This window comes from Botryllus schlosseri, chromosome 8, assembly GCF_051294905.1.
Source record: "Botryllus schlosseri isolate E-star chromosome 8, Bs_hap1, whole genome shotgun sequence".
Classification (NCBI taxonomy): Eukaryota; Metazoa; Chordata; class Ascidiacea; order Stolidobranchia; family Styelidae; genus Botryllus; species Botryllus schlosseri.
Genome location: NC_137243.1, coordinates 4,607,624 through 4,635,456, shown reverse-complemented (window position 1 = coordinate 4,635,456; position 27,833 = coordinate 4,607,624). Strand labels below are relative to the sequence as shown.

The 27,833-nt window shown below is 37.5% G+C and overlaps 2 protein-coding genes across 3 annotated transcripts in view; one reads left to right on the top strand and one right to left on the bottom strand.

Moving 5' to 3' along the window:
- LOC145444443 (SWI/SNF-related matrix-associated actin-dependent regulator of chromatin subfamily E member 1-like) overlaps window positions 1–19,837 on the top strand; it is a 63,288-nt gene extending 43,451 nt beyond the window's left edge. Inside the window, exon 13 of the mRNA XM_080322428.1 lies at window positions 19,650–19,837. Within this exon, the coding sequence (XP_080178554.1) occupies window positions 19,650–19,688 (39 nt within the window). The 3' untranslated portion in view covers window positions 19,689–19,837. The remainder of the gene's footprint in view (window positions 1–19,649) is intronic.
- The window catches only part of LOC145444437 (uncharacterized), a 92,612-nt gene that overhangs the window by 34,927 nt on the left and 29,852 nt on the right, over window positions 1–27,833 (bottom strand). For both annotated transcript variants that reach the window (XM_080322418.1, XM_080322417.1), the window contains exons 11-14: window positions 26,481–26,682; window positions 18,279–18,437; window positions 16,701–16,816; window positions 16,395–16,577 (exon numbers count right to left, since the gene is read on the bottom strand). In XM_080322418.1, coding sequence (XP_080178544.1) covers window positions 16,395–16,577; window positions 16,701–16,816; window positions 18,279–18,437; window positions 26,481–26,682 — 660 coding nt within the window. The remainder of the gene's footprint in view (window positions 1–16,394; window positions 16,578–16,700; window positions 16,817–18,278; window positions 18,438–26,480; window positions 26,683–27,833) is intronic.

The following is a 27,833-nucleotide window of genomic DNA, read 5'->3' as shown; positions in this document are numbered from 1 at the left end:
TTTGATATCAAAATAACTTTTTTACATGAATGGTCACGTATCTTAATATTCAAATAACCCAACACAGAACTAGTATTACAAGAATATCATAGTTCTTGTACCAAAGTTGTTTGTGCACAATATATGTTTAAGGTAAGTCCTACACATTCATGATTTCGTCCGAGTTTGTATTTTAGAAAATAATATACCGACATCGCGACATCTTTCAAAAACAAAACCATGATCACTGCTTGAGAGACCTATCAATGTCATCACAGTAATCTTGTTACTTCCACAAAGAGTAGATATGTATTTGACTTACGTTCCACAAAGCTAACGCGCAAACAGTTTACTTTACTAACGAGAAGTATCGAGTTATCGAATGATTTTCCCTTACATCAAAACAAATAGAATGTAGATTGTAGAACTATATTTCTAACGTTCCTAACCCTTTGCACACCGCAGTTGTAAATCACACAAGCAACACGTTTCGAGAAACGAGTTATTGGATAACGTAAAAGTCATTTTCCAGTGTCAAGTCGTTATGTTGAATAAAGCATATATTGTAATACCATGAAGTGAGACTTCGAAACTATCGTCAGTTCTCCATGAGCAAATATCGTGTTCTAGAAGTGTTAATATATTGTATTATGTAGCTAGTAATTGGTGCACGTAATCTCGGGATCGAACCAACCTGTGTTAACTTGCGTTACTATGTACCTAGTAATTGGTGCGAGTAATGCCGCAACTGCTGTTGTTCAATGCATTTACCATGTTCGTAGCAAGCATCTTAATAAGGATAGACAGCCCCAAGCAAATAATGTAAGTATGTATGTATGAATGTATGAATGATTGGTCTAATGGTGCTTAACAACAGAAGATGGTCTTCTATTCTATATTCCGAAATAATCAAGTTGGTGGTTTACCAACACCTCGCCTCATAGAAACTTGGTAGAATCACTTATAAATCCTCACGCTCACTTAAGTAAATCTAATTTGATACTCGAGTACTGAACCTTAATTTTCCAGCAGTGTGATAGACGCCGTCAGATGGTACTCAACATCGCATAATTCTGCTCGAATACAAGTAAAAGTACAGATTTCAAAGTAAGTAAGTAAGTAGGTAAGTAATTGAGTAGCTGGTTATGTTAGTAGACTATATCTCCACTTCTACCTTTCAGAGATATTGAGCAGAGAAGTACATGTGTTTCTTCAAAGTAGTCAAGTAGGTTTTTGGCTACATGCACCAACTACTCAAGTGTTTATGATATAGGGCTGTTTCGAATTCAAGACAGTTTCAGTATTAAACAAAAATGGACCTTGAATACAAACTTTTTATAATATGAAATTTTAAATGCATAAACGAAGAAACGTCACTTTTACAATGGTTCGGTATGATATCTATATTATTCCACTCTCGTTATTGGAGTGCGGTGTGACGATGAGCTATATCTCCATGCTTGGGCTTCCGAATTAATTTTTTCGATTTATTCTACCCTATGTAGATTTAACATAAGGAAGGTAATTTCACTCATAAAATTTGAAATACGTATTTGCCCGAGTTAAAGCCATAACGCTTGGAGTCAAATTTTACGTGGTTTTCGTTAATATCCAACTGGGCTAATTTCGAAATGTAAATAGAAAAACTCAAATATCGCATAGTAGGACTTCGCAAATTTTCGATATATTTTTGCTATTTTTTCATAGTGATAAGTCATTCGGGACGGTGAAATGCATCATAGGAAATAGATGAAACTGGTACAATTCATCAAGACCCCTGAAAAAAGTACATTACATTTCAACATTTTATTAGCAGGTAATCGAAATACCACAAACTGTGCTAAACTTCGGAGTTGCTTAGTAAAGAAGTACTCGTACTTCTTCGGAGTACCCAAGTAGGTTTTTCGCCTACATGCACCAAATACTCTCAAATCCTTATGATGTTGGAGTGCTTCAACTTCATGATAGTTATAGTATTAAGCAGAAATATACCTGGAGTACTAACGTTTTACTTACTCGGAAATGACTACTTCTATCTTATTTTAAAGGATTTCTCGCTCGACGCGTATTTTATTAGGTTTTGAATAATATCCAACATGTAGGTTCACTTTGAAGGGTACTTCGTAAAACTCAAATATTGCACAGTGAGAGTTCGCTAATTCTCGATGTATTTTTTGGTATTTTTATTGCGGTAAGTCATTCTGCAGCGCGAAAATGCATCGTAGGATATAGATGAAACTGACAACGCTCACCAAGACCACTGGACCACTGAAAAAGTACGTTTCAATATTTTAGTAGCAGTAAATTCGTAGTAAAGTACAAGAAGTGATGATTTCCGAGTGAGTTAAAAAGTAAGTATTGTAGGTATAGTTTGGTCGAAAACCGAAAACTCTGAAATAGAAGTAGATGCAGTGTAAAAAAGTTAATCACTTGATCAAGTATAGCGCAAGCAGACCAAACCTATACTTGATATTTCAAAATGTACAAGTACTTCGCTATGGACTCCCTCCACGTAAAAAGTGACTAGGTTTTAGACTATTTTATCGGTACTTGACAGTTTCAGTTTTAGATAAGATTTGGAATAAAAACTAGCTCATTCACCCTCTTGGAAATCTCTTCTTTAACCTGTACTTGAGCATAGCAAGTAAATCTCATTTAATATTAATTCTACACGTACACTTGACCATATTTTATGACTTACATAATTACTTTTCCATATATTTGAAGTCAAGTCTGTCAAATAGCATTAAATGTTAGGATGAGCCTATATTCGTTCTGTTTGATCATCTTGACTAATGATTTTCACTCGGCGAGCTCTCCAGTGATAGCCTTGGGACGTAGAACAGTGTTATATGACATCATAGCGATACGAGGTTACGACAGTTTATAATTAGCTACCTTACGACACCAAATTTCGTTAGTTCATCTCCACCTTCAGATATCGTGTTATAGAAATATTGTGTATACGGAACAAATACATATATGGCTATGTTGTTGCAATCTGCAAAAAAGTACCTCCCTCAGTAACCAATTTCTAGTAGGTTATGCATAAAAATGAGGACAGTTTCATCAACGACTCGTAACTTGTTGTATTATGTAGCTAGTAATTAGTGAAAATGAGTCCGCAACTACTGTTCAAGACCTTTTCCGCGTTTTTTGTCAAGCATCCTCGTAAGGACAGACAGTCCCAATCAGCTAATGTAAGTGTGTATGTATGTATGAGGGGTCTTTTGCCGGTTGACGAATGAAGTTGGTCGTCTATTCTATTCCGAAATAATCAAGTTAGTGGTTTTTAACAGGACCTCACCTCATAGAAACTTCAGTAGAATAACTTATAACTCCTCACGTTTACTCAACTAAATCTAATTTGATAATCAAGTACTGAATCTTAATTTTCAAACGAGTTCAAATTTTACTCTAACTTATGAAATTAAATATAATAAGTTTTCACGATGCAATGTATTTTACAGCATGAGGCAAGTGATTTCATAATTAACACAAGATAATTAAATGAATTTGTAGAGTATTATAAGATATTCGTGTCATCCTCCTTTGTATATCATAAAAGAATACCTACTGCAGTCGATTTGTAATTATTTGCGCTGTATTTGATCAACTCCATCATGTTGCAATTATTTTTTTAATAACGAAACTCTTTTACAGCATAAACCAAATAATTTCATAATAAACACAAGCTAATTTCATAGTAAACATAAAAAATATTTCCGCGCCCTCCTAAACCTAATTCCTCCTAACCCTATAACCTAATCCTGAGGCGCGGAAATATTTTTTATGTTTACTATGAAATTAGCTTGTGTTTATTATGAAATTATTTGGTTTATGCTGTAAAAGAGTTTCGTTATTAAAAAAATAATTGCAACATGATGGAGTTGATCAAATACAGCGCAAATAATTACAAATCGACTGCAGTAGGTATTCTTTTATGATATACAAAGGAGGATGACACGAATATCTTATAATACTCTACAAATTCATTTAATTATCTTGTGTTAATTATGAAATCACTTGCCTCATGCTGTAAAATACATTGCATCGTGAAAACTTATTATATTTAATTTCATAAGTTAGAGTAAAATTTGAACTCGTTTGAAAATTAAGATTCAGTACTTGATTATCAAATTAGATTTAGTTGAGTAAACGTGAGGAGTTATAAGTTATTCTACTGAAGTTTCTATGAGGTGAGGTCCTGTTAAAAACCACTAACTTGATTATTTCGGAATAGAATAGACGACCAACTTCATTCGTCAACCGGCAAAAGACCCCTCATACATACATACACACTTACATTAGCTGATTGGGACTGTCTGTCCTTACGAGGATGCTTGACAAAAAACGCGGAAAAGGTCTTGAACAGTAGTTGCGGACTCATTTTCACTAATTACTAGCTACATAATACAACAAGTTACGAGTCGTTGATGAAACTGTCCTCATTTTTATGCATAACCTACTAGAAATTGGTTACTGAGGGAGGTACTTTTTTGCAGATTGCAACAACATAGCCATATATGTATTTGTTCCGTATACACAATATTTCTATAACACGATATCTGAAGGTGGAGATGAACTAACGAAATTTGGTGTCGTAAGGTAGCTAATTATAAACTGTCGTAACCTCGTATCGCTATGATGTCATATAACACTGTTCTACGTCCCAAGGCTATCACTGGAGAGCTCGCCGAGTGAAAATCATTAGTCAAGATGATCAAACAGAACGAATATAGGCTCATCCTAACATTTAATGCTATTTGACAGACTTGACTTCAAATATATGGAAAAGTAATTATGTAAGTCATAAAATATGGTCAAGTGTACGTGTAGAATTAATATTAAATGAGATTTACTTGCTATGCTCAAGTACAGGTTAAAGAAGAGATTTCCAAGAGGGTGAATGAGCTAGTTTTTATTCCAAATCTTATCTAAAACTGAAACTGTCAAGTACCGATAAAATAGTCTAAAACCTAGTCACTTTTTACGTGGAGGGAGTCCATAGCGAAGTACTTGTACATTTTGAAATATCAAGTATAGGTTTGGTCTGCTTGCGCTATACTTGATCAAGTGATTAACTTTTTTACACTGCATCTACTTCTATTTCAGAGTTTTCGGTTTTCGACCAAACTATACCTACAATACTTACTTTTTAACTCACTCGGAAATCATCACTTCTTGTACTTTACTACGAATTTACTGCTACTAAAATATTGAAACGTACTTTTTCAGTGGTCCAGTGGTCTTGGTGAGCGTTGTCAGTTTCATCTATATCCTACGATGCATTTTCGCGCTGCAGAATGACTTACCGCAATAAAAATACCAAAAAATACATCGAGAATTAGCGAACTCTCACTGTGCAATATTTGAGTTTTACGAAGTACCCTTCAAAGTGAACCTACATGTTGGATATTATTCAAAACCTAATAAAATACGCGTCGAGCGAGAAATCCTTTAAAATAAGATAGAAGTAGTCATTTCCGAGTAAGTAAAACGTTAGTACTCCAGGTATATTTCTGCTTAATACTATAACTATCATGAAGTTGAAGCACTCCAACATCATAAGGATTTGAGAGTATTTGGTGCATGTAGGCGAAAAACCTACTTGGGTACTCCGAAGAAGTACGAGTACTTCTTTACTAAGCAACTCCGAAGTTTAGCACAGTTTGTGGTATTTCGATTACCTGCTAATAAAATGTTGAAATGTAATGTACTTTTTTCAGGGGTCTTGATGAATTGTACCAGTTTCATCTATTTCCTATGATGCATTTCACCGTCCCGAATGACTTATCACTATGAAAAAATAGCAAAAATATATCGAAAATTTGCGAAGTCCTACTATGCGATATTTGAGTTTTTCTATTTACATTTCGAAATTAGCCCAGTTGGATATTAACGAAAACCACGTAAAATTTGACTCCAAGCGTTATGGCTTTAACTCGGGCAAATACGTATTTCAAATTTTATGAGTGAAATTACCTTCCTTATGTTAAATCTACATAGGGTAGAATAAATCGAAAAAATTAATTCGGAAGCCCAAGCATGGAGATATAGCTCATCGTCACACCGCACTCCAATAACGAGAGTGGAATAATATAGATATCATACCGAACCATTGTAAAAGTGACGTTTCTTCGTTTATGCATTTAAAATTTCATATTATAAAAAGTTTGTATTCAAGGTCCATTTTTGTTTAATACTGAAACTGTCTTGAATTCGAAACAGCCCTATATCATAAACACTTGAGTAGTTGGTGCATGTAGCCAAAAACCTACTTGACTACTTTGAAGAAACACATGTACTTCTCTGCTCAATATCTCTGAAAGGTAGAAGTGGAGATATAGTCTACTAACATAACCAGCTACTCAATTACTTACCTACTTACTTACTTACTTTGAAATCTGTACTTTTACTTGTATTCGAGCAGAATTATGCGATGTTGAGTACCATCTGACGGCGTCTATCACACTGCTGGAAAATTAAGGTTCAGTACTCGAGTATCAAATTAGATTTACTTAAGTGAGCGTGAGGATTTATAAGTGATTCTACCAAGTTTCTATGAGGCGAGGTGTTGGTAAACCACCAACTTGATTATTTCGGAATATAGAATAGAAGACCATCTTCTGTTGTTAAGCACCATTAGACCAATCATTCATACATTCATACATACATACTTACATTATTTGCTTGGGGCTGTCTATCCTTATTAAGATGCTTGCTACGAACATGGTAAATGCATTGAACAACAGCAGTTGCGGCATTACTCGCACCAATTACTAGGTACATAGTAACGCAAGTTAACACAGGTTGGTTCGATCCCGAGATTACGTGCACCAATTACTAGCTACATAATACAATATATTAACACTTCTAGAACACGATATTTGCTCATGGAGAACTGACGATAGTTTCGAAGTCTCACTTCATGGTATTACAATATATGCTTTATTCAACATAACGACTTGACACTGGAAAATGACTTTTACGTTATCCAATAACTCGTTTCTCGAAACGTGTTGCTTGTGTGATTTACAACTGCGGTGTGCAAAGGGTTAGGAACGTTAGAAATATAGTTCTACAATCTACATTCTATTTGTTTTGATGTAAGGGAAAATCATTCGATAACTCGATACTTCTCGTTAGTAAAGTAAACTGTTTGCGCGTTAGCTTTGTGGAACGTAAGTCAAATACATATCTACTCTTTGTGGAAGTAACAAGATTACTGTGATGACATTGATAGGTCTCTCAAGCAGTGATCATGGTTTTGTTTTTGAAAGATGTCGCGATGTCGGTATATTATTTTCTAAAATACAAACTCGGACGAAATCATGAATGTGTAGGACTTACCTTAAACATATATTGTGCACAAACAACTTTGGTACAAGAACTATGATATTCTTGTAATACTAGTTCTGTGTTGGGTTATTTGAATATTAAGATACGTGACCATTCATGTAAAAAAGTTATTTTGATATCAAAAACATTTGGTAGAGACTATATCATTCTATAGTTCGAAAACGCGTCTATTCATTCTTCAGTTTCGTAGTACGAGAATATCGACTAAAGTCGATTACTCATTCATCAGCAGTGAATTTCTAGTAAAGTACAAGAAGTGATGATTTCCGAGCGGCTAAACAAGTAAATGTTGACTTCTTCAGAGTATACTCAAGTAAGTGTTTAGTGTACATGTACCAAATACTCTCAAGTGTTTATGATATTGTACTGCTTCAAATCCATTATAGTTTCAGAATTAAGCAGAAATAGACCTAGAATACTAACCTTTTACTTACTCGGAAATAGCTGCTTCCACCTTAATTCAAAGGATTTGTCGCTCGGAGCGACATTCTACGAGGTTTTGGATAATACCCAACATGTAGGTTCACTTCGAAGGGTAATTTGTAAAACTCAATTATCGTATAGTGAGACTCCGCAAATTCTCGTTGTATTTGTGCTATTTTTCATTGTGACAAGTCATTCTGAAGTGCGAAAATGCATAGTAGGATATAGATGAAACTGTGCCCGCTCATCAAGGCCAATGGAAAAGTACATTTCAACATTCTATTACCAGTAAATTTCTTCCAAAGTACATGATGTGCTGATTTCCAAGTGACTAAAAAAAGTAAGTATTGAAGGTATTATTTGTCTGATAACTGAAAACTCTAGTCTAAACAGATAATCGCTTGATGGAGTATAGCCCAAACAGGCGAAACCTATACTTGAGTACTCCAAATAATCAATTATTTCGATATCGAGAGGGTTTGGATGATATCCAATATGTAAGCTCACTTTGAAGGATAATTCGTAAAACTCAAATATTTCGCAGTGAGAGTTTGCAGATTCTCGATGTATTTTTGCTATTTTACGATGCGAAAAGTCATTCTGCTGTGCGAAAATGCATGATAGGATATAGCTGAAACTGACGCTGCTCATCAAGGCCATTGAAAAAAGTACATTTTAAAATTTTAGTAGCAGCAAATTTTTAGTAAAGTGCAAGAAGTGACGATTTCCGAGCGAGTAAATCAGTAAGTATTGAAGGTATAGTTTGTCTGAAAACCAAAAACTCTGAAGTAGAAGTAGATGCGCTGTAAATAGATAATCACTTGTTTAAGTATATTGCTATCAAGGCAAATCCAATACTTGAGTACTCCGAAATGTACAAGTATGTCGCCATCGACTCAAAAGGTAGTTTTTTATTTTTTTATTTTTATTTTATCTACTCTACAAAATCCGCACTGTAAAACGTTATTACATCGGAAAAGTATTTGAGTCGAAAATTATTAATCCATATAAACCGTACTGGGTGTGGTGTTCGAAGCCTAGACTAATAAGAGGATCGTGATTGAAAATAGATGGAGGATCACTGGATCACTGGACAAGCATGTAATGTAGCATATAATTATACTGTGATCGCAAACAGTACTGGGTGTGGGATTCGAATCCACGTGAACACTTGTTCATTGGAACTTAGGTCCAATGCCTTAACCGCTCGGTCAACTCAGTAGTTATTTACGGCGTTTAGCCTCAGCTATGCAACTAGTATTTAGAGCTAGCAGTGACATCCACTAAGTCATTTGTGTTTTTGTTATTATAGAGTACACGATTGAATCGCTACGACTAACGCATTGTTGTCTAACTCATTGGGGAATAGATTTTTTCAGCGGTTAAGTATTTAGAGCCAACAATGCTCTATGGGATCCACTAAGTTCGAACAATTGCGTTTTGTTATTGTCGAATACCGCGCACCTATTGCGATATCAGCTCTCCGCATTTTGTTGTATTTAGGGCTATTGCACAAGATATCTCTAATATGTTGCAATATATACAGGTTCGGACTTGTCTAGGGTATTCACTTCCCGTCAACTAGCTTTTCAAGACGCATTGATAGGCGCGCGTATTCAATTACCTAATCGTTAGATAAACATTCCTGACAAAGGCATAGATGTCCCCAGAGAACCAAGCTAACTTCGCTTCTATTATTTTTACATTGTTTGCAAAGCACGGTATTTTGTAATTGCATGAGACTTTAGTAGTTCTAGAATACTGAATTAATGAGAGTTGAATAAACCTCACAATGATAAGATATTCAGTAATAATATAGAAATTGACTCATATAGTGAATATCTAATCATTGTGAAATTAGCAATTATCTCGTGTTGTTGATGAAAATGATCAGCTTACGTTCTTACTTGCAGGCGACCAGATGTTACCGTTCTAGTATATTTACATATCTTTCTATGGGGATAGCGTTAATTTTTTATTCTTGACTTAAAGTATAAATAACCTACTTGTATACATTCAATGAAAGTATTTATGAGACATCGTAGCAACGCACATATTGTATGCTATCTATTTATTTCGCGATAATCGATTACTACTACTACTACATTAATCAGAGTACACTCTGCTAGGGTTTGCCTAGTGACAGTACTTACTCAAGTCGATTTTATAAAAAACTTTTACACTGGGAATTTTGTAAAATAAATAACAATTTTTTAAATCGTCGAACACTTTACATCAAATTTAGTAAAGTAGATAGAAACTACTTTTTCAAAAGTACTAAAGACCTTCACACTACAGTTTTGCAAAATAAATCCTAATACAACGTATGATGATTATTTTTCATCAACAACACGAGATAATTGCTAATTTGACAATGATAAGATAATCACAATATTAGCCATTTTTTTATATTATTACTTTATTATATTTATTATTAAAATTATTTTTAATAATCATTGAAATCATGTAGATTATAACAGTGAACGTCTTTTGTACAAACTAATTTATCAACTATACAAGATAATCGATAATTCAACTAAAAATCAATAAGATATTCACAAAGCCACAATATTATTAAAAAGATGTTCAGTTCACCCGTTATAAGCTACAATGATTTCAATAAATAATGAAAAAATATTATTAATAATTGTTGTTTCAAAGTTAGAACCAAAATAATAATATTTAAAAAGTGGAATATTTAAAAAATATTTAAATCGTGCTTTGGTGCTTATAACAACGTAAGCTGATCATTTTCATCAACAACATGAGATAATTGCTAATTTCACAATGATTCGATATTCACAATATTAGCCAATTTTATATTATTACTGAATATGTTATCATTGTAAAATTAGCAATTATTTCGTGTTGTTGATGAAAATAATCAGCTTACGTTGTTATAAGCTCCAAAGCCTGATTTAAATATTTTTTTAAATATTCCATTTAAAAAAAAATATTAGTTTGGTTCTAACTTTGGAATAATAATTATTGATAATATTTTTTCATCATTCATTGAAATCATTACAATACTATTAAAAATATGTACACCGTTATAAGCTACAGTGATTTCAATGAATAATGAAAAAAATATTATCAATAATTATTATTCCAAAGTTAGAACCAAAGTAATATTATTTTAAAAAATGGAATATTTAAAAAATATTCAAATCACGCTTTGGAGCTTATAACAACGTAAGCTGATCATTTTCATCAACAACATGAGATAATTGCTATTTTCACAATGATTAGATATTCACAATTTTAGCTAATTTTTATATTATTACTTTGTGAGATTTATTTAAATTATTTTGTCATTATGATTGCGTATTGCAGTTAAAGCATGTGCAGTAATGATTACGTCATTATGATTGCGTAGTTGATTACTTTAGTTATTACGAGAGCGGCTTTGCTTAGTTCCAGTCCAGTAACACCGAGATATGATTACGTCAGCATAGTCCAATAACGCTAAGAAATGTTTACGTCATTATGATTACGTATTGCAGTTGTGACGCAATAGTAATATTACTAGCAATCATAAATACGTAATCATTACTGCACATGATTCAACATTGGTTGTGTGAGAGATTGCCTAGTCCCAGTTCAATAACGCCGAGAAATTCGTTCAGAGCAACGCGTAGAGCTCCCTTGAGATCCGTTACTGGAACTAAGCAAAGCCGCTCTCTAAATAACTAAAGTAATCAACTACGCATATGACGTAATCATTACTGGACATAGTTCAACTGCAATACGCAATCATATTGAAGGTATTCAACTTACGCAATAATGACGTAATAATATCTCAGCGTTACTGGACTGCAACTTACGCAAACATGACGTAATAAATATCTCAGCGTTACTGGACTGGAACTATGCCATCTCTCACACAACCAAAACCTCTCTCGTATTGGAACCACGCCCACATTGTTCTGTGTTCTGATTGGCTAACAGATGTCACGTGATCAAATACTCAACGCTGATTGGGGCGCGTATAAAGACTGTGTATAATACTACTTCTGTACTTCCAAGAAGCTCTTCAAATGTATCGTTACAAACGTTTGAAATTACAAACGTTTAAAATTTGCTATGTCTCACCAACACTTATGGAGTGATTTACAGTCATACAAATATAATACGGTGTAACTGTACACAATATCCGGTAAAACGGTATTAGCAAAACAAATACGCTAAACGTATTTATTGTTCTGTTAGTCACAGCTAGCGGGAGAATTGGCATTTGTTATTTCTTGCCAGTTCTTCAAATCTTGGTTCTGAAGCGGTGACAGCGAGTCGAAGATAAAAATTTGCATTCGTCAAACAGATGCTAATTCTATACTCTATAACTTCATGTTTGAAAACGCTCGCTCACAGCTATAGATATCGTTGATTTGATTTTGTAAATAAAAGCTTTGTGAATACCGAGACAGATAAGGTCCGTATTCAACAGTGAAAAAAAAAGTCTGTCAGTTGAGAAACCCTGATAATAATATTATGGCGACGTTCGTTTATGAAGTCACCAAAGCTTATACCAGTCCATAAAGACGTTTCAATTCCTCGACCGGTCACCAGGGTTGTAACCAAGTCATAAAGCTCCGAGTTACAAGTCAATCTCACTTTTATAGTTTTTACTCGAGTCAAGTCGAGTCATTTTCAATTCACCACCGAGTCAAGTCCTTGTCCAAGTCATCGAACAGAGGTTCGAGTACGAGTCATTGTATTATGACTCGAGTTCGAGTCCAAGTCATTGTGTGGACTGCTCAGTTTCCAGTTGATGTCTTGTTAAACCCACTTTTATGACTCTGTTTGGTGATATGGAATAGTTCGCATTTATAATATACCAATTTTCCACACTTTTAACAGTTTCTGGTCGCATTTTTAAGTACCAGTACCAATACACGAAATCCCAATATGGTGGTTTGTTTGTTTGTGGTATTCATCGTGTTTGTCGAATACTATGGTCACTTACACCAGGCCGATATTGTTCATTATTTTCCGTAACTGCCGACTTATAGCACGGCCCCCCTCTAGGCTTTTTGTAAGACACCGCTTACTTTACTGTTCTTCGAAATTACAATGAAATGTCGGGCTTGACCGTCTGAGTCTCGAGTCATATGACTTGGTTCGAGTCATGCGCAATGACTTGAGTCGAGTCATTTCCGTATTTTGAGAAAATCACTCGAGTCAAGTCGAGTCATCAGAAAATCGTGACTCGAGTCGAGTCATGACTCGAGTCATTACAACCCTGCCGGTCACGTATTGATGTTGTTGTATTCCATCAGTGAATGTGCGCCATTACTCTAAATCAGTGGTTCCCAACCTTTTTGTCTTCATTCCCACTTCGGATTTATTGCGAGCTTTCATTCCCCACCAGGACCGTAAACGCGCGAAGCGCGTAAAATTGATATAAATCATGTTTGAATCGCTCAATATGACCGGAAATTGCATATATTATGCTCTCAATTCTTTATCCGCTTTCTGCTCACGTAATCAGATTTACCGGTAGAGCTGAGTGAGGTGTGTTGGAAAAGGTAGGATCCCTAAATATGAATTAAACATCTTCGGGCAGACCCGTTGATATATTGACTTCGTTACATGATGCTATTTCGTGACCTCCTATATCTGCTATGTCAAAAGATATGGAAATCGCCAAAACTAAAAGGCACACACGATTTCAAATTGGTATTGCTTTATTGGCAAATAATATTTTCCCTGCGGGATGGCATTTGTCCTGTGGGGTTCAGATCGCCAGGACAGGAACATTCGGCGCCAGCCATTTAGCGGACAATGGACAATTTAACATATATGTATATTGTATATGTATCGAAGTTTTCGGTCAGGTCAAGGGCATTCATTCTCAGCCAAGGTCTTCTCGCTGCTGATCGTTCTGGCACACTTCTCGGAGTCGCATGTTACATGGCCTATAACTTCATATGTCTTGGTGCGTCGTGGCGCAGTAATGGTCGACGCCGAAGTCTCCATTTCGATAAATTCTACGTATTTTCGTGGGGGAAGGGTACCCAATAATCAAAATATTAGGCAATTTAAATCGCGCGCCCAGCGCAAAAAAATTGAGTAAGTGACATAAATTTCCAAAAAAATACTCTATAATTTATGTGAATTCACGAAATCATTTTGGGCCCCTTCGAGCTCGCCCACCGAATTGGGGGGTTTGGGGTGCGGCAGTTGCGGTCCTGTTCCCCACTACCCAACACTTTTGTCATCACAGAGCAGCTATTTGCTGGTTTGACTACCCAAGACACACAACCACACCAGTACGCAAGACAATCGCTTATAACTGCTACGTAAAACGTATTGTGAACCGATACCAGTAACGCTAAAAATTTCGCGAAAGCGTTATTTCACGTCTAACTAGTCGTGCTGGATGCGTTTGTGACGCCATCATTGGCCATCCAGAGTTGAAAATGAGGGTTTGTGAACACCGCGCAAAATAGGCTACTTTTCGATACATATATTCCAGAGCAGTTAACTGATAGCGGTAATTGCGCATGTGACTCCGGGAATATGAAGACTGTCATGTAGATAATTTTGAACAAACGCGTCTATTCCCCACCAGAAACCATTGAATTCCCCGCCGTTTGGGAACCACTGCTCTAAATATGACACATGCATCAATGTGTGATGGTGATAAATCATGAAGATCTTTTGGAGATTTAGTATTAGTAACCATCATGGTTTGTCACCAACCCAGGTCTGACATACAGACAGAACAGTCACCATGTACTATATGTTATAACCCTCATCAAGTATATAATGCCGCTTTCCACTTGAAAGCATGCTATTCCGTTTATGTTGCTGATTATGTCGCGGTTTCGTCACAAAACTGCTTTAATCACACCCTAAACGAGGTAATAATGATGTCTCCTCAGTTTGTCAGTTTTCTGTTCTGTTAATTTGCCGAAGCACTCAAAATCTACTCTAATCGCTCCATGAAAGTTGTGGAACACGACGCCGGCGCCTTTGCTGTTTGTTTGACTTCCGTAGCCTATCTATTCCGGTCAATATTTAACGCGCGATACACCGACTTCCGGGAAGCTATAGCGTCAAGGACTTGCAAGACTTTCTGGCGTTGTCGTAGTACACCACATCTTCCTGATACGACTCTTCCGCATAAGATTCGATTCTCCCAAATATATTTGTCAATATCTGAGGAATATACGTCAGCGATTTGAAAGTGCAGATAAAGTTTTTTGAGTCCTATTAAAAGAAGTGAACTTCTATGTGTATTGTATTATGTGTTCGAGATAACTAGCGTCGGTGATTTGACTTCACGCACGTCAGATAATGCGGATAACACAAATGTGTGTACCGTAATGAACGAATTTACTTTGCGTCGTTAGTCACGCTATAAGAACTACAACTAAAACCATACTCTACATGCAATTGATAAAAATTGGATATACATCGAAATTTAGATCTATTAATTCGTCGTTCGTTTACGGTAGAGGTCGGAAACCTTTTTTGTCCGAAGAGCCACATTGGCCATCTTTTTTCCATCTCAACTCCCAAAGAGCCATACATGCCAATCAACTGTTGCGTCACAATTGAAAATACGTGACGTCATGGTAGCACTGATACCAACTAGATACATGGGATTCCGCGTGTGCGCCAAGCCTCACCCTTGATAACGTAATTCATCGTAAGTATAGCTTGGAATTTATTATAACTGATATTAATCGAATGTGACTGTCACACCGATTCCGAAAATCTAAACACTTATCGACTTCCCAATTCTCAAAGTATTCGGCGGTAACAGAACGCTGCGCTACAAGCATACATTTTATCGCCGGTACTACACAGAGCTATACTTACCAATCAAGAACGTCGATAGCTATGGCGTTGTTTGTAATTCGAGTTTGTTATTGTGAATGTCATATCCACGGCCGTTCATTTTGCGCCGTAGATCAGGAAGACAATGTGTATTTGAAAACTGCGTTTTTATATGGGCGTCGCCATGTCTGCTATGCACTTTGATTAATCAACGTATCGCATTATTCAAGATTTCGAGTCGAACCAGAAGACGGCGTTGCCTTTACCTCTCAAAGACATGTTTATACTGCCACGGCAATAATTATTCTGTTGTGATGAAAATTTACTAACAATTCGATGCAATATTGATCAATTCAGTACAAAAATATATATGTGGCAAAGAGCCATATCTTATACCCAAAAGAGCCATATATGGCTCGCGAGCCATAGGTTCCCGACCACTGATGGACGGATATTCATTAGGAATTAGGGTTTAAGGATAATCATCGATTCGAATATTAATTCTAGCGATTCAAGTCGATTGGTGAGAGACGATATTTTCGAGTACTTAGACTCCTATTATAACCAAGGAGAATTAAAGTTTCGTCACTATTGGAACTTTACACACCATCCAAACTATTATAAGGTCATAAGGAATGGTAGTCTATTTTGCCCAGCCCTATCGTCACGATATAAGAATGACTGACACCATGTCTTAACCTGTAACGGATATGCACTACCATGTTATTTATCTCAAGCCAGATATATTTATTCGTCCCTGCGTTTTTGGATGATCTTGCTTTTGGATCTCTAAATTGCATCGGCGAGCAAGTTGGACAGAAATTCCAATGCGTCTGTCAACATACCCTATCTACAATCAGTGAAGCGTCTTTTGTGACGTAAGGAAGCGACGTTTTCACTCCGTTGATGGTGACTAATCCGTTTTTCTCAATCTCAACCGCGGCTCCCAATCCACGCATCGCAAACAGCACCGTGACTCGACTGAGACAATTCATTCCCATACCGCAATCCGCGTTGTACAGCAAGACCTGAAACACGAACCACGTGGTGAGATCGATTCATTGAAGCATAGCATTCGTATTACGTCACAACAACGTATAGCGTGAATGATTTTAGCTGCTTATGGCGGTATATATCGTATAGTTGGTTACTTTGAAATCGTTGCCGATAGCGTCTTCTGATAATGTGTAGCCGCATTCCCCATGGAAATCGAATCTTCTACCGTCAAACGTCGTATAATGAGGGTCGCCGTACGCCGAGCAGGTACCTACAAATACAACTTTGGTATATGTTCGTCATCGCTATATCTATTAACGCTATGCATTGATAGGCAGTGCTTGTAGTCGTGTTTTTAGTTGATATGATTTGAGTGTGTGAGTAGTGTAGCCATAAGGACTAGTCATATATAACTATACAAACTGTAATGATAGGCCAATATTCGTCATTCCCATTTTCTCTCGCGTACTGCATTCAAAGCAGTAGGGAGCGGATCGACATATTCTCTGGTCCTACTCCGATCCTGTTTTTAAAGCTCCGGTCCGACTCCCAGGCCGGATTCTAGAAATGACCGAGATCCGGCCCGAAAAATTCCGATGATAATTATCTACTCACAGTATGGTAAAACAGGAAATTCAAAACCCAAGGATCAAACCCATCACTTATCTGAGGTGATTATGTCAACTTGGACTTAGCACGTGGTTTATTTCCATGAACGTTTCACTTTAACTACTGATTCGAAAGTGGAAGAGGGTACGACTGTCATATTCTTAGTAAAAAGTACTGATGCGACTCCGAACCGCCTCCAGCCAAAAATGAGAAAATACGGCCGGATATCCAATCCGGCTCCGGTCCATGCTCCGCCCTAATTCGAAGGCGTTGATCGTGTTTTTGCACGTGTTATGATCTCGATTATTTAAGAATAAATTGTGAGAAACATCTCGATTTCATTAGAAATAGCTATGCCCTTCTGAATTGCCGACAACTGGGCAAAAACATAAAAGCAAGGCGACGATGGGTATAGAATCAGTCACAGTGTCAGCCACTGTTACGTAACTTGTCTCGTGATGTAACTAACAACGATATTCACTGTTACGACGAACCGATTTACGATATGTAACAAAGAAATTCGCACTCCCCACTCCCAGAAGTCTGCAACCATCCCATCGAAAATATGTTCCAACGAAAATCCATAAAGTATATAGATATGTCTAAATACTGAGTTTGATTTGCAGGCTGATATTGCTGTCGCAGAACTTAAATTATAAGATGTGGCGTCTTTTTTTCTGGTAAGATAAAAACGAAAATACAAAGTTGAATAGTAGGCTGACTTTGTTGTTGCGAAACTTAAATTACAAGATATTACGTCTCTTGTGGTGTAAAAGAAACGTGCAATCAAAGGATAATTTGATTGTAGGCAGATGAAAATATACATGACAGCGCTCTGAATGATGTCTAATAAACATTTTACAGATTCCTTCGGAAATGTGATATATATGTCAGTCCACTCCTTTATCACGTACATTAATACAGGTCCATGCTACAAACTAGGTCCATGTATAGTAAGGCAAAATTGCAGTTCTCAATGATTTGATGATATAATCAGGACTGTTAATCGTAAAAACAGCCTCCGTCGCATATTGTTATTATTGTTGTTGTGGTATTAGGAATCAAATCCGCAAGAACCGGAGTAGAAAGAAAATTTACATATTTACGCCATACCTAATACATACCTGGGCACACTTGGGTGTTGCACGTCTTGACGCGCGCAAAATCACCGTGACACGTCTTCATGTTGGGCGGCACTCCTGTGCAAGTCCTCCGCTTGAACATGATCCCCTTCCCGCATGACACGCTGCATTTCGACCATTCGGACCACGGCAGCATGCGTCCTAAATTGCAACTTGTCGTTCTAGCGTTATATCTAATGCGAATCAAGCCTCTACGAGAGTATGATTGTGTGCAGCTTGTGATAGATCAGAAGGCACTGTTGGGTTTATGGAAAAGGCGAAGATGTATAATGGTATTTGGCTTGGGCATATGAATCCTAATTTAGTAGGATTTATCCTCGTGTCTCAAGAAAAAGGAATGGTCATCTGAGGACGCCCAACTGTCATCTTTTTCACATTTCGAGTCAGTTGCTTATACTTTAACGAGGCGTATTAATCTATTTCCAAAATCGTCCGTTTTCGCCCCCTTTGTTATTTTCGCCCCCATAGACCGCCAAATCGCCCACGTTGGGAACCAATCAATGATATTTCGTACAAGAATTTTACGATCTGGTTATCCATCGTTCTTTACTGGCAATAATTGAGGGAACCGTAAAGTATTAATGGGATGAATCTATAAAATAAATTTGATTTGTTGTTTTCGTGAATGTTTATATAAGTTTTGCGTTGACTGTTTTTGTAACTTGTGCATGCAAGTTTTTGTAACTGTTTCCTGAAACTACCAAGGAAATGTAAACCATCATTAAATTCAATCGTACGGTCATAATTTTACTTCCGTTTTACTTGCTGGCATAATAATGTGCTCTTTATAGGGCTGAGTATATGATAAGCCTACTATATGTGCTGCACCAATGGATTAGTGATATCTCAATGCGGACGCTCAAGTCTTTTTTGCTTTCAGACTATCATGCCCTTTGTTGCTATATGTTCGTGTTGAATACTTTCTTCGACTCGTATTCGTTTTTCTTGAAGATATTATGCAATATTTTATCTCGCGTATCAAGTGACAAACATGCGGAAAGTTTCATATAATTGAGAGCAGTCGTTTAGACGCTTACTCGTTTTGAGGGATTACAATTTTATCGCGGCCTGCAGCTTTAACCCTGCCTTTGTCCTTTTGACATCAATTTTTCAGCTTTCGTCTGAGAATGTCATTGTAAATTGAGTATCGCGTTCACTTGCACACCTGCGCACTGACTGGATATGCGGCACGAACAGAACTATGCACTTATGGCGAGTGTCAATATTGTCGACAGGAATTATCACACATATGCAACCACGATTTTCGGTTTGAGATTATTATTCTATACATCTAAGTTTGCGGAATTAGCGCGTAAAGTGGAGATTAATTTGGTTTGTGTTTCCGTATCGCAGGGCGGGCGCTACTATATGGACATTGGACAATGGATTTGATTGAGAATCCGGGACTGAAGATCAGATGTCGAGTGAATTTGATTCCCCGCAATCATTCAGTATGTCCAGTTACACCATGTAGATCTGCGTCATTTCTCAATGTCAACGCTTCAGCAGGTGGTTAATATTACATCCGTTTGATTTCGAAACGTTGTGTTCAATGTGTTGAATGTGGGTCGAAGTTGAAAAGAATTTTTGCATAATTGCGGAACTCTTCAAGCACGGGTTTGAAATATTTTCCATACCTTTGGAAACAGCGGCGTTAAAACTAAAGAAAATTCAGATTTTCCAAATTATAAAGAAATACAACGCAAATCCAGTCCAGTTAATATCAAATATCTGAGTTCATTTTCATAGTCATGGGAATGGCGAATGTCTGTACGCCAGGCTCAGTTTGATTCGTACTGTACAGTTGTCCTATAGCATTTTATCGAGAACCATATTTACAATTAAAATTAGAACATGGAAATATTTTAGAAATTAGATTACCGACATTTCGCTCTTCTCATTCTATTTATACGAGAGAGTCTTTGTTTTTTATCCAAACATAATACAAACAAACAGACGGCAATAATGATGATATAGAAAATAATGCAGCAGAGTATTTGGTATAGGATGGAGATGGTCGGTAAGCCCTTTTCGTTTGTTTGATATTCATGGTGTTTCGACTACCTTGGTTTTTACACCAGGCCGATATTCTTTATTTCGATTCCGTATCAACCAACTTGTAGCAAGGCCCCGCTTCTGGGCTTTTATAAGACACCGTTTACGCGAATCACGTGGAGAGGAGGAGCCCGGATTAACCTCCAACACTCGGGTGGGAATTCTGGAGTCGACCTCGGTCGGACTCGAACGCGCAACCCATTGGTGTTGCAGCTGTGGATCCTACCACTACGCTATCTCGCTACGTCGATACGATCTTGGAGGTCAACTAGTCTGACCACACCAGCATCAAATAGGTGCAGTGTCTCTATACAATCTGGCTCTAACGAAAAGTTGTTATTATTTAACTACATCTAGTATAATCCGGTTCTCCAAGCCTCTATAAAGCCATATCAATACTGAGGGCTTGTCTATGACGCGGCACGCCACGCCCTTGGCCCTATACTTGACAGAGGTCAATCACCTAATCCGGCATTATTGTTGGTCATTTACGTTCGAGGGGTTGGTATTGTTTTAAGGGATGGGCCGCCTGGCACTGTCATTACGTGATGCATGATACGTTCGCAGCTGCGATTCGAAAGCGTAAACAACGGAGCGTATAATTTCATGCCTCTCTGGATTGCAGGAGCAGAAGCGGTTATATGATTTACAATGGTACAGAACATACTTGAAAAACTAGAAAAAATTTCAAATTAGGTTAGAATAAGATTGATAGCTAGTTAGCTACACAGTTGTTTTCCAAATTAGACTACAATTGGAATTAGTAAATGCGAAGTTTTTTCAAAGTTAGATTAGAATTAGAATTACTGAATATGCGAACACTTGGACATGGAATGAAGGTCACTTCATATCGATCAGAGCTCATTGTCATAAGCATGAGAATAGCAAATGTATGTACGTACACTGTACTCCAAGCATGGCATGTTTCGCAATGTAGATTACAATTATTATTAGAGCATACAATTATTTCACAAATTAGATTTGATTTATAATTAAAGCAAAGAAACGTTTCATAAATCAGATTAGAATTAGATCACTGGTATTTCGCTCTAAATAGTCTATAGACAACTAGAATTATTATTATCTATGGTTGTTCCAAGTCTGGTACAGGGCGAAATATGTTGGTAAGAATCTTAATACAAGCCCTATCCTTAAAGCGATATTCGTTCTCACGATCGTCTCACAGTAATGACGTCACGAAGATAATCGTAAGATCGAACTACGTTGTGGTCACCTAATTACCATATAATTGTTTCATATCTCTGCTATTACAACCCAATGAAATATAAAATAGTGTATATGTGTGGTTTCAATCGTATTTAGCGGATGGTAACGACCCACACCGTGTGTGTTTACTGTTTATCCAGGACTGTGCGGTGTCATGTATTTAAGCCGGCGCTCTTAATGTAGATACGGATATTACGATTAAGCATAAACGCTTTACCCGCATTTTGGTAATGAAACGTCGATAAAGGCGAGCGAAATAATGGGACATTGTTGCGCTGTGATCTGAATTTATTTATTTTCGAGATTATTCACTGGTATACTCTCCCGTGAACTATGACGGCATTGCGACATTGTGAGTGTCCCTTTTTGATCCGTGCGATTCCGAAATTTCCGTGGGTATCGGAAAGAGATGTAATGGAAGGTATATTATGATGTTTGAAATTTGTCGCATTAAACAAATCGCCTTAGTTTGACTTCAAACTGATGAAACCAGGCTCGTATTAGTCATAGGGAATTGTTAAGTTATGATTGACGCGTTCACTCATCCGCACATGTATAAAAATGCTTTGAAGTGCTTCTTGGAGGCACAGAACTTCAATATGCAATTGAATAGTATGTTAATGTTGAAATAAACCCGACTATTTTCGGCTGACACTCGTCAGGGGTAATCGTCAGCAAATGGTAGAGAATTCGAAGGAACATTGTATATGAAAATGTTCTTGAATAGTATATTCATATCGAAACGAACCCGAATATTTTCGGCTGAATCTCAGGGGTAATCCTCAGCAACTAGTCCATACTTCAATTTCAATATGAATATACCATTCAATTGTATATTGCAGTTCTGTTCCTCCTAGAAGCTCTTCTAAAATGTTTTTGCATTCTGCTTGGTAGAGGTAGACGTATGATTTTGTAATGAATTTGATCAAAGTGATTGTTTGTAAACTACTACAGTGAGTAAGCATGAAGCAGACTTGGACGACTGAAAAATTTTCATCTTGTCCAAATTAGATTACCGTAAAATTAAAATTATAGCTACACCGTTTTTTCGGATTAGACTAGAATTACGTAATTCTAGTAATCTTGGACATTGAACCAAATTCAGTTCATATCAAATTAGAGTTCGTTATCAGGAGCATGAGAATAGCTAATGTCTGTACTGCACAGCAAGCTCGGCTCGTTTCCAACTATACAGCTCTCATGTAGTGTTTACAGGAAAGCCAGAAATTAAAGTAGAATTAGAGCACAGAAACAGTTAACAAATTAGATTGGAATTTGATTACCGGCACTTCGCTCAAATTAGTGTAATTAGGCAACTAGAATTATCTATAGTTATCGGAGTCTGGCGAGAGGTATAGGCTACGGATAACTATCTTTTGAGATGGCACTAGATAATTCCAAGCTGTCTCCGCTACAGGTCTGGGAAGTGTGAATTTATTTGGTCATTTCAATGCGCCAATATTTCAAACCTATGCGATTACTTCTGTGCTTCACTCAAGCACGCGTACTCGTTACGCGAAATCTATAAAAGTCGGTTTTTCTCAGGCGTGTAGTGACATAACAGTTGAACAGCTTCTTGAGGTACAGAACTTCAAGATACAATTGAATAGTATATTCATATTGAAATAAATGATTTCGGCTGACACTCGTCAGGGGTAATCGTTAGTAACTATAGAGAATTGGAAAAAACAGTTGAAGCCTTCAAAAATGTTTAAAGCGAGCTTATGCACCGATAAATCTATACTTCAAAATTTGAAGTATATGTACTATGATGAATGTAAATCGTGCGCCGCATGCAACAACTTTATTGGCTCAGACTGGCGCGCAAATGGAATCGAATTAATGAAACCACACGACGCGTAAACCACGGAATTTTCTCACGAAAGAAGATTCATTAATTCAAAACAAATCACAAAGGAAATATGTTTAGAAAACATACGATTTCACCACCAACTCGTGAATGCATTTCGTGCCCCTTCCGAGGCAATATTCTTTCGCGAAGCAAGTAAATGTGATCGGTGTTGTTTTGAAGTCAAAACTGCGTCATAGTTAAGTTCACAAGGGTATAGCCCGATACAGCATATACTCATATCAGATAGCGGCACTGATTATATAGGGGCATGACCGCATTGACGGTGAAGCCGATACCGAATGCTACGTACCCGCTAGCATGATTCCACATCCACAATATAGTCTAGTCAAGCGTTTGCTGTCTCTGTCCGATGTGATATATCACTTAATTTGGTACGTGTGGAAAGAAACTGCCGAATCGAGTTGGATACGGGCTGAAGTCTATATATGTGAAGCCACACATGATTGCCATCACCGATCAGGTTGAAAAATAATGTGAAAGAGGCCAGTGACGATAATTCTTATATCTAATATGGACTGGATAAGGTAATGTGAGTTTGAAATAGTCGAAATCTGTCTAAGCGACACCAGACGAAATAACGTACCCTTGGTATTGTGACCAGCTGTCTTCTCAGCAATAGATAAGTTTTTACATATTAGGTATATGCATCACACTTCACCAGTGCCATGTCATGTCTTGATAAATGGGTTCGTAACTTGGGGCCCACAGTCTAGTTTTAAGGGGTCCATAAAACGCCTACGTTGAAACTAAAACTGTAAAGCTACATTACCCATATTTATAACATCTGTCCATTTTTTGGATTACGGTATCTCCTTATTCCTTCTTTTTAGTGCTCACCACAAGTTACAATACCCACGTGAACTATAAAAACATTAATAATGAGGGCTGGGTAAAGGTGAATGACAAATTTTTAGTCACCAGCTTCCCAAATTCTGCCGTTAAGCGGTCCGCACAGCCGCCAAAACAATTGGTCCGTAAAAAGGGGTTAAGAACCACTGGTATATACCAGTACAAGCTTAAAATTTAGGGGAAACAGCGGCTTATACACCATGCGTATTTTTAAAATTTCTGGCGGTTTTCAATCGTTCCTGTAGTTATGTTAGGCGTGTATTTCATTGTATGCGGCATCCTTTATTGTACTGTAAATGATTTGATCACGCATCTGTGGAGTATTCGAACCTGTTCCTCCAAAGCAGGACTCAGTCTTTTGGGCCGTCATCGACGAGATGCAAGGATTGCATGTCCGCATCGTCTTTTGACGTGTGCCGAAGTAATTAATACCTCACTTCTCGTAAGCAAAACTCACAAGATTAGATAATTATCGCGGGAATCATCGCGCCGGAGTAGTGGCCTGCGTTCTATTTATATCCCCCTTGATCCTCTGTCTGAGAGAGGAATTTAATAAGATGAATCATCATTTGTGAGCGGTACTACGACGGGAGAAATCCTGGCTTGTTTAAGGTCATTTTGGCGTGTGTTTGAAAGAAATGTCAAGTGTTTGCCGCTAAATCTACATTACTGGTTAATGAAGCATCGCCCCTACTATATGATTGGTGCACTGTACAGTTATTGGGACGACAATGCACATGTTTTACATATTTGAAAAGTTTCGTGGAGGTACAGAACTTCAACATACAACTGAATAGTATATTCACATTGAAATGAACCCGAATATTTTCGGCCGACACTCGTCAGTTGCTGACGATTACCCCTGATGTGTCAGCCGAAAATATTAGGGTTCACACCGACATGAATAAACCATACAATTTTACAAACTTCTTAGAGATTTCGTATAGCTTTCACTGTATACCTAATACTAATACACGTGTAAATTTCGAAAAACGAATTTCAACCGGGTACTGTAAATCTATATCATCAAGCTCACAAATTTTCGGAGTACTCAAATAGTCTTTCTTGCACGGCTCGCTGAAGTGGTTATGTTTTCACACCACTTCCACGTCTACCCGAGCAGTTTTTTTTAGCCAAAACTCCTTGGTTTTACACTTCGGATTTTGAAAAGCAGAAAGCATATTTTGGATAAGTCTGCACCAGTTTTACGTGTGGAATTGTCATGAAAACCGCTTGAAATAGCCTCTGGATTAGCGAAAATGAGGATGCTTTCTAAGATTTAGATATATTTGTATTATAATCAGTCATTTTCCGTTCATCGCGAGGAAGATGCATCTTGAAATTTCGAAAGTATACACCTCAGACTAACTGCTAAAAGTATGAGACCTCTCGATCAAATACACTTTCATTTTCTACTTCCACTTACAGTAGTTTCGTCTTGGAAATTGCTACTTGTACTTGTATTTTTAAATAAATTTCGGGGTTACTTTTACTTCTACTTGAGTAGCAACGCACACTATTTTGACCAACTCTAGATATATCCATGGTTGCTCTGGATATAGCTATGGATATGGAGTTATAGATATAGCTATGGGTGTTATTGGTGTTACGTAGTGACTTCACATGTGAATCTCTACGCCTGGAGCGGGCAACACGGCCCGCGGCCCGCAGACAATTTCCGGCATTACATGATAATGTGGCCTGTGTGTCCACTCCACATACATTTGCGAGCAAACATTTTCGACCAAGAACATTAACAAGACAATGCTTCGTTCCAATCTAACTAACGTTCACGGCAACGCTCTTGATCAAGGGTTTTTACGTCCGACATGTTGCAGGACTGCAGGAGTTCAAAGAAGTTGTAGACAACTTTGACCGACCACAGAGGTCTCATTGACCTCAACAGCTATTGAAGTACATTACCCCAGTAAAATAGTTTTGGTCTCTATGCTTTAAAGTTAAAGTTGGCATCAAATGCTATATATTCTTTGTATGGGTAGATAAATACGTGATTAATGTATCGATTCGGAAATCCGGTGCGCTAAGTACTTCATTTTCCCATATCCGGCCCGCCGACTGTAGAAGTTGCCGGCTCCTGATATACGTGATGTGCATTTATACCTCCCTTCGAAAACCCGTTATATTCCCTGATAAAAACACCACCGCCGCATCCCACGTACCTTTGATCATAAGTTCCGCTTTCGCCGTGAGCTCTTTGCCACGCCGGATTCGTACCACGCAAGCGTACACGCCTGCATCTTCCGTTTGCACTCTGCGAATCACGAGACGGTAGGACTTCGTCACGATGCGCTTGCCCGTGAAATTGATTTTGACGCCGTCCTTCAGCCACGTCACGTTGTACGCGGTCGGGTGGTTGACGAACTGAAATTGCAATGAGCCAATGGGTGATCTCGGGCATCGTGGGCCAAGTGATGTTTTTTTTAATCGCTCCACTGAGAGTCTATTTATCAAGGACACTTACAGTTTCGATACTGTTTTTCACTGTGGAAGATTGAGTGTAAACCTTGTTTTGTCTTATCGCGGCATGCGAAGCATGTAGTACAAATCTACGTGACACGCGCGTTAGTGGAAATGGCATATATAAGTGAAATTGTGATCAAACCACAGCATTGCTACTATGTGCAATGGAATAGGAATGGTTGAAAAAATACCAAACAATCTTGAACCTGTTGATTCAGCACTGGCATTGTTTCTGTGGTCGGCACAAAGGGTATACAAATTTGAACTTTCCATGTCATTCATACTGATGTGACGTCATCATGGGCGATACTTGCAAACTCGACTCGAGTCACGATTTTACCTACAAGCATTACTTGCTCAGGGGTTCTGTTTTAAGACTACTTTTATATCGACTTGAAAAGCATGTTATAGGGAAAATTACGAAATTTTTATACTTATGATTCTGGAAAGCATATAAAATAATTTTAGGATAGGTTTCCATCAGGGTTATAAGAGCCACGCACTTTCACATACTTTTATGTGCGAAATCGTCATTAGAACCGCGTAAAAGCATCGTATAGTACTGAATATATTAAAGAAGATTTGGACTGCGATTTGGAAAGAAGACCGCCACCGAACCGTCGACCAATTCGACATTTCCAAACTACTCACTGGAGTATTTTTCAGACATATATTTTGTACTTTCTCTTGAAGTGATTGGCGTGGGTCTTAGAAATCAATACCTGCGCTTGTAATTGAGTAAAATGGCGTTACTTTCACTTCGACTTGAGTAGCAAAGACGACTTATTTTTGATCACCGCTGCAAATAGTTTGGATGTTGTAGGCATTTGATGTAAGGATGATTTATTAACACTCTGCACGAAAGTTACGATGTTCCCATCGACGAAGGCACGCTAAGCTTACTTTCGATGTGATCTAATAAAGCACTATGGTTCCGAAACTTTTTGTTTTCATTCCCCACTTCAAATTTATTCCGAGTCCTACATTCCCCACTACCCAAAACTATCGTCGTATTTCCGTCTGACTTAAGTCATTTCGGAGCAGCTATTTGC